Source organism: Harpia harpyja, chromosome 1, assembly GCF_026419915.1.
Source record: "Harpia harpyja isolate bHarHar1 chromosome 1, bHarHar1 primary haplotype, whole genome shotgun sequence".
In the NCBI taxonomy this organism is placed as follows: Eukaryota; Metazoa; Chordata; class Aves; order Accipitriformes; family Accipitridae; genus Harpia; species Harpia harpyja.
In genome coordinates this window covers 107,921,474-107,929,106 of record NC_068940.1, presented here as the reverse complement: position 1 = coordinate 107,929,106, position 7,633 = coordinate 107,921,474, and the positions used below count along the sequence as shown (strand labels likewise).

Genomic DNA, 7,633 nt, shown 5'->3' with positions numbered 1-7,633 from the left:
AAAGAGGGGTGGGAAAGGTAAAATGCCCACCCCCCCGCAAATAATTACCCCCCCCCGCAATTAAATCAGCCTTGGGAGGGCGGGGGAATAAGCCTAGCCGGGTGAAGGAGTAGGATTTGGTGTTATTTTACCCTTTAAATTTTTTTTTAAATTTATTTTTAATTTTTTTTTTTTTTAATGCCCCCCCCCCCCCCTCCCTCCGCCCCGCCGACTGCGCCCCCCGGCCGCGCTTTAGCCCATCGATGCGCTCGGCTCTCGACGGGGGTTGCAGCCGTCGCGCATGCGCGCTGCGGGTTGTACGGAGTAAAAGGGAGGAGGAGGAGGGGGGAGAAGGGAGCAAGATGGCGGCGCCCGGTGGTGGTGTGGAGGCGGAGGAGGCGGCGGCGGCGGCGGCGGCGGGCCCGGCCTTGGGGAGGCTGGAGGAGGAGGCGAGGCGGCGGCGGGAGAGGTTGAGGGCCCTGCGGCAGCGGACGCTTCAGGTGGGTGGGGGAATGGCGGTGTTTGGGGTGGGCGGTAGAAGGGTGTGAGGGTCTGGAGTGGGCCTGGGGATGTGGGGAGCAGAGGGGCTGAGGGTGTCGGGGGGGGGGGGTCCGCAGAGGGTCTGGGGGTGTTGGGGGGCCACAGAGGGTCAGGGGATGTGTGTGTGGGGGCAGAAGGCCTGGAGGAGGGGTTATAGGTGCAGGAGAGATGGGGGAGCAGGCGGGTTGGGAGGGACTGGGGATACTGGGGGGCTGTGGATGAGGAGGGGGGTTAGGAGAGGTTGGGGGAGAGGGGCGTGGGGTGGGGGCTGTGGGGTAGAAGGGCAAGGGACAGCAGATAGGCCTGGAGACAGAGAGGGAGGCTGGAGGGGGGGTCCTGGGGGTAGGGAGGGGTCTGGGGCAGAGAGTAGGGGGTAAAGGGGGAGCTTGGGGGGACTGGGAGGGAGAGGAGGGCCTGAGGGTGGTGAGGGGGGTGGTGGGGGTTCAGGGGTGCTTGGGGAAGGCTGGGAGGGGTCTGGGGCCACCAGGCTGGCGGGGCTGGGCATAGCGAGGGGTTCAGGTGATGGGGCACTGGGGTTAGTGGGGGCAAGGGGGATGGCTGGCTGGTGTCTGGTGGGGTGGGCAGGAGAGGGGTGGGAGAGGGGGAAAAGCAGAGAGGAGTGGGGCAGAGGGGGTCCCCCGGCGTGGGGAGGGGGATGTGGGGTAAGAGGGGTGCAAGACAAGGCAGGGGTGCAAGCGTAGGAGGAGGGGGCTTGGGGATTTGGGGGATGCCCCGGCGATGGTACTGGGTCTCTTTGGTCCCATCTGCAGGGTCCGTGCTGGCTCCGTAAGACCCCGTGGCCTGTCTGGCCTCGGGCTTCCTCTTGCTTTTCTGTTCTGCCTTTGCCGTGCTGCCCCTGGTCTTTGCTAAATGCCCCCCTCGTGCGATTAAGTCTCTTGATTTTTCCACCTTATCTCCTCAGTTCGCTGTCTTTGCATCACATTTGAAATCCAGGCTGCGACTTGGGTTTGGTAGTGAGGATGAAAACAGAGGTTCACCCCAGGGTTAATTAACAACATATTACGTTTCTCTGGTGCTTTCTGGGCTTTAAACTTCTCTTCCATAGAGACGTCAAGACCTGACTGCCTTTAGTGCAGGATTGAGGATACTGAGGAACCGGTTGTGTTGCCTGACCAAAGCCAGGGCCAAGCGGGTCTGTAAATTGGGAGTTTTCTTCTCGGGTATGTGCACCGCGGATGGTGCGGCAGGCTGCTTGCTCAGCCTTGGAGGAATTCGCTGTGGTTATTGTAAATCTTGTGTCTCGGAAGGTGCTGCTGCCAGCAAAATATCCGGGATCAATTCTTAAGGAGCTTATCTGAAAAGTTTTGTGATGGGTTGAGTCCTCACCGAAAAACCTCCATTATTTTACCTGGCTGTCCTTGTTGCCCCTACAAATGCTGAGCTCAGATTATTAAAATAGAGTGGTTTTTTTAAATTTTTTTTAATTGAGGGTGGAAGGAAGATGGATTAAACTTGAGAAGCTTGGCAATTAATAACTCGGCAGTGCCTATTGAGGAAGGCGGCCGCGTTCCAGCGTGTCTCGGCATGTCCTGGCATTGCTTAATTGTCCTCTTTTGGGCTAGTAAGTTGGCGCTAGAGCTGCTCCCCTCTGCCATGTCATCCTGAATTTGTTGATCTGGGTTAGTACGGTCCAGTAATGTGGGAAGATGTCTTGTCCCTCCACTGAAGGACCTTTGCTTGGGGTTATTGATAGGAGCTGTGACTTTGGTGGGCAGGCCAAGCATGTTCTGCTGCGTCTCTTCCCTTGAGATGTTCGTTATTATTGGAGAGCTGAGCTTTCTGAAAGGGGAAGGTGGGATACAGCCCTGTGCCCAGCCTTACCAAAAAGAAGAGCTCCTTTCAAAGGAAAAGCTCTTTCCTTTCTTTTCTGTCCTGTCTGGCAAATTTAGAGGGAGTAAGATGGAGTCATTGTGGAGGGTGTAGCACACAGGGTGTTGTTCTCATCTGCTTTACTGCTGTGTTTTTTTAAATTTTGGGGTGAGGTTTTCTGACTTGGTCCCTGCGAGGACTCAAGCTGTTCTTACTACTTTCCCATGAGTAGTATCTCATGCTCAGTACCAGCGTATTGCACCTTTGAGGGTAATGCTCAGTAGCTCATGATGGCTCCTGGTAGACCTGTCCTACTGAGTCTCTCCAAACCTTTCTAAATCCAGTTTTACTCTTTGCTTTTGCAATGTCCTGAGACAGAGTTCTACTGTTTAATGATAAAACTACCTTTTTTTGTTTTAAACCCATTAAATGAAAGTTGCCTTGGGTGCGCTCTCACACAGCCCTTGTGAGAAACACAAAATAATCGTTCTGTTTTCATGTTTATGATTTTATAGCGCTCTCGATATCTCTTCCAGATTCAAGCTGTGGTCCGTGAAGCCTATCTTATATACAAATCTCTCTGAATCATCTCAGTGACTTTCCCTGGTACTCCCCTGAGTGCTGGGATGCCCTTTTGCCGAGAGGGGATCTGGGACTGCGTGCCTGGCTCAGGGTGTGGGGCACTCGTGGGCTTACAGCACTGGCACATGATTTCCTCTTGCATTTTTTTCTTCTGTATTCTCACTGGCCACACAAGCCTGTCTTCAACTGTCAAAGCTCATCTACTTTTTCCAGTCCTATCAGTCTCAGCTGAGACCTTTCCACAGCAGCAGAGCTCATTGGAAGCCCATTCCCTGTGCATGTGTAGCCAGAATTATTCCACCTGCCTCCCCCCCCCCCATGTCTGTTGCTTTACATCAGGCTCTGAATTTCACCTGTTGTCTCATTGCTCAGTTAGGTGTGATTTTACAACCCTTCTGCCAGCCGTTGTTGGATTTCCTTGTGAGTGATCTCACCTGCAAACGCTGTCATCTAACTAGTCAGGTCTTTCCCAAGTCTTCTGTGGTGCTTGCAACAGCCCAAACCCTGGCAGAGGGTTTGTGGGGGATAGAGAAGAAGAGGGGCCCTGCTGATCCTCACCTGCTGCTGTGAAAAGCTGCTACTGGGGTTTGCAGGAGAGAAGGTGCTGCACTTTCTGCTGCATTTCTGTATGCTTAGGGAATGGCTACTTAAGATCCAACAAGGAACCTCCTTCAGTTCAGTGCTTCTCTGCAAATTGCACCATGTGCTCAATTTTCACAGAAAGGTGATGCTCATCTTTTCCCAATCAGGGAGGAAACGAGTGAGGTAATACCCAGGTGTACAAGAACTCAACAGATGATGTTGTGCTTTCTGCTGTGCTTACCTGACCTGTTGCATCACCTTTTACTGATCACCAGCAAATGGAGTTTTTACTCAATAAAAAGTGTGTGTGTTTGAGTTCTGGGCATAATTTACATTTGAGAAATGTCAGTCACCACTTGCTTATACAAATATGTTTAAAATAGTATGCAAGCTGATGTTGGATTCCTAATCTCAATGTATGGCCTTGGCATCAGCAGAATTTGCAATGTAGAGGATCAGGTATGGTATCAAAGAGGCCATTTCCCTCCTAAAGTTAAATAAAATTGTCTTTCAGCAGCAAGCAATCAAATTGTGGACTGACTTGTTGGCATATTGAATATTGTTTCCTGTTCTGGGAAAAAAAAATAGTTTTGAATTGTGTAACTGTAATCTTGGTTTGCAAGCTTTCCTCCCCCCCCCCCCAAAAAAAAAAAATCAAAATATCTTGCAGCAATTGCTTACTAAGCTTACAAGCCCTGAGGGCTGTGGCACAGCCTGCTCTGTCGTGGCTGGAGAGCTAAAGGGCTGCTCGCCTTTGAATTGCCAGCGTGTAGCTGAAATGTCCAAACCCCATCTTTTAGTCTGACCTGCCAAGGCTGTGCTTGGTGCTTCTGAGCAACAAGGGCATCAGGTTATTATTCAAGACTGTTTTTACGTCCTTGGGATAGGTCTGATGTGTGCAGGTTCAACCAGGATGGGTAGCAGAGCCTTTTTTTGCTTTGTATGAGCATTGTTACTGTTTGTGAGTCCTGCAAACTGAAAGATCATATCTCCCTCTTTTATACCCCCCAAAAAATTTCAAACCAAGGAAAGTGAATCCCCCAAAACACCCACAGTATCGTGTTATCTAGAAGCCACTGGAGAGCCAAGTGAAGAGGTGGTGGGAACAGCCTTGAAGGTAAGTTTTCTGCTGTGCTGGAGGAGAGGAAATGCACAGGGAAGTACTGTAGTCTTTAACAGGTCTGTGCACATTTTTCTGCCAGCTTATGACATTTAGAAAAAGTCTTTCTAAAGCTGGTCGCTTATATAACTGACACTTAGCTCATGTTTTCACTGCCACGTTCAATTAACAGGAAAACCCCACCAAGTTTTTGCAGGGAGCCTTGTGAAAGGTCACGCAGTGACGTAGGTGTTTTCAAGTTTAAAGTTATGGGTGGTTTTTTTTTTTTGTTAAGTAGCAAACTAGGTTCCAGCTCCTGATGTCCTGCAGCAGGGGAAAGCAGAGACAGCCTTTTCCTAAATACACCGTACCATGTATTGCAGACCTCTCCTAAAGGAAGGCGTTTGTGGGGTTAAGAGCTGAAGAACAGGATTCTTCGTATGGCTTTTATTTTTCAAATGACTGAGTATGGACAGTAAAAGCTGCATGAGTGTTGAATGGATTCATAACACTTTCTTTGCCCAAGGCTTGTCGTGTTGATGCTAATGATGGTGCTGAGGCTTTATCCTTACAGTATCGCCCCGATTATCTGCTATGTCTCTTTTTTCCCTTCCCTAATGACTGAAAATCAGATTAAAATGTTCTGTTTGCGTTTCTCAGGAAGACTTTTTTTTTTAGCTGAAGAAAAACTTTTGCCCAGTTTAAGCTTTAGCTTAGCATGATTGTATTTAGTGTCTTTAGTTTAACTGTTCCTGACTGTCACCTAACTATACATTTTGAAGTGAAATGGGAGAGCAAGGCCTCCTGAATCTGCTTAAAGCTACCTGGCTGGAGGTGACTCCATTTTTGCACACACTGAGGTCCTGCAAACGCTTGCTGGAGCAAGCTGGAGCAGTTTGACCAGCAGTGAGATATGCAAAACTACGGTTGTTTTCAGGATGGAAACCTTATGGGCTGAGTTTCAATAGCACTTTGCAATTTTCTGGATTAAAAAAGGAGTGCAGCGGCATGGCGCTTCCCATGAAAAGCTGAAAGCGCTTGCACCACCTCGAGTATAAAATCGTTGTGCTATAGATCGGACTGAAGCTTTTGGGGAGCTTTGCTTAATGGAGGGTTTAGTCCAAAATGGTGTTTGGAGCAGAAAGCAAGTCCTTGTCCTAGATAAGAAGTCACGAGAGAGCTCTGTTGATCACTGCTGGCCGGTCTAAGGGAAGCCGTTGTCCCTGCCTATCTGAAAACTCAAATTTTGTTGCAAGTCCTCTCCTTCATACACAAGAAGCCTTATTTCCATAACCACGGCTTTCTGCTGAGCAAGTTGATAATTAACTGTAGTTACTTGTATTTATGAAATACTTGTCTGTAGGTTGCCCTTGAAACCGGTTCTCTGATGCATTCACATTTGCCTGGTCTGGACTTAGACGAAGTCTTTGCTCGGGTGCATCATGCACTGAAGCTTACCTTCGAACCCCGTTAAAATCACCATGTAGTGTCAAGTCTTCCAGCAGGCACGTCCTGCGATGTGTCTGTAAGCACCTTGTAAATTGGAGCTTGCATTTTAAAAATACTGAGGTCTCTGCAAAGCTAAGCTGATTTGGGGATCCATCCGTGATGAGGAAAACTGTGCTGGTAAAAAAGGGTGAGAAAGGAGAAGGTCACAGGCCCTTTAGTTGGTTTAGGTATCTCAATATAGCGCGTATGTCATCCACAAATGCTTTTGGCTTAGGGAGGAATTTTATTTTAGTTAAAAATACGTGTACATATATTTAGTAAAGGATTTGATAGGCTTTTCCTCTGGCTAGCACCAGAGAAGCAAAGAAGTAGTGAAATAAAGAAGCACGTACATTATCTTTCTTGCAAGGAGCTAAGTACTTTTCCCACAGCTACTTATTTTTAGCAACAGATATCCGAGTCGAGGAACTGTCGTCTCGGATGCTGCTTGTAACCTGGGTCTGCTCCTTTGATCCAGCTGTTGAAATAATCTTGTGTGTGGCTGCTATTGAAATGAGAGGAAATACTTCATGGCTGCCAGTGGCGTGATGGGGCTGTGGCATGTTGCTGCTGGGTTAATTTGGACAACAGGAGAGAAGAGGGCGTTCAGAGGAAACTTCCCAAATTTGGCTTTGTGAGACTGCGAGCAGAGAGGCTTAAGGCGTGCTGGGCCAGGCTGTCATACGCTGAATGCAGTTAAAGTGTTGAGAGGAACTTTGGATCCACCTCTGCCCTTTCCCTGCCAGTTTCTAGGGTTTCAGGGTGATTTTTTTTTTTTTTCCCCCCCGTTTCTAAAATACAGCTTGTGCCCCCTGTGAAGACAAAGAGGCAGCAAAGTCCACCGCGTGTGGGGAGGATTTGGATGGCGGTAGGTTGGAGATGGAAGGGCAGCCAGCAGTGCTGGGCTCATTTGATAGAGCAGCTCTGTGCTAGGAAGACAGGCGTAGCAATCCTTTTCTGTTCCGTTTGGCTCGTGGATGGGCTCTTGTGTCCTGTCTGAGGCTCAGCAGTTCAGGAAGGATGGGCCAGCATCCTTGAAGTGACAAGGAGACATGGCAGAGTGGGAAAGGATGAGCAGTGGGGAGAGATGTAAAGCAAATCGGACTGACTAAATGGAAGGGAGAGAAGCTTGTGGTGCAATATGGGCACGATAAGGACCAGAAGTCCTCAATGCCAATCCCGTTTGAGCCCTGATATCCTTTTGTCTCCAGCATGGCTAGCACATCCCTGTCCCTCACCCACCACATGTGCTTCTGAACTCTCAGGGCAGCTCCTGGCATGTTTGGGATGCTGTTCCTTAGGCCAAGGCTAGTACAAGCAGATGCTTCAGGCAGAACCAGCTTGACTTAGACCCTCTCTTTCATACTGCTTTTTGCCATCACCAGCAGGCACCATTGCCACCTTGTCAGACTGCCAGCGGAGTAGCCCCGCAGAATTTGGCACTTGGAGGCAAAATCTCTGAAAAGAGCATGCAGGATGTTTTCCTTTTTTTAGTATGAAACCGCTGTGATCTAATAAACTTCGGGAGCCCCA

The 7,633-nt window shown here is 49.2% G+C and overlaps 1 protein-coding gene across 1 annotated transcript in view; it reads left to right on the top strand.

Moving 5' to 3' along the window:
- The first annotated feature begins 321 nt into the window (after positions 1-321).
- CCDC12 (coiled-coil domain containing 12) overlaps positions 322-7,633 on the top strand; it is a 41,786-nt gene continuing 34,474 nt past the window's right edge. The window contains exon 1 of the mRNA XM_052808905.1: positions 322-479. Within this exon, the coding sequence (XP_052664865.1) occupies positions 342-479 (138 nt within the window). The 5' untranslated portion in view covers positions 322-341. The remainder of the gene's footprint in view (positions 480-7,633) is intronic.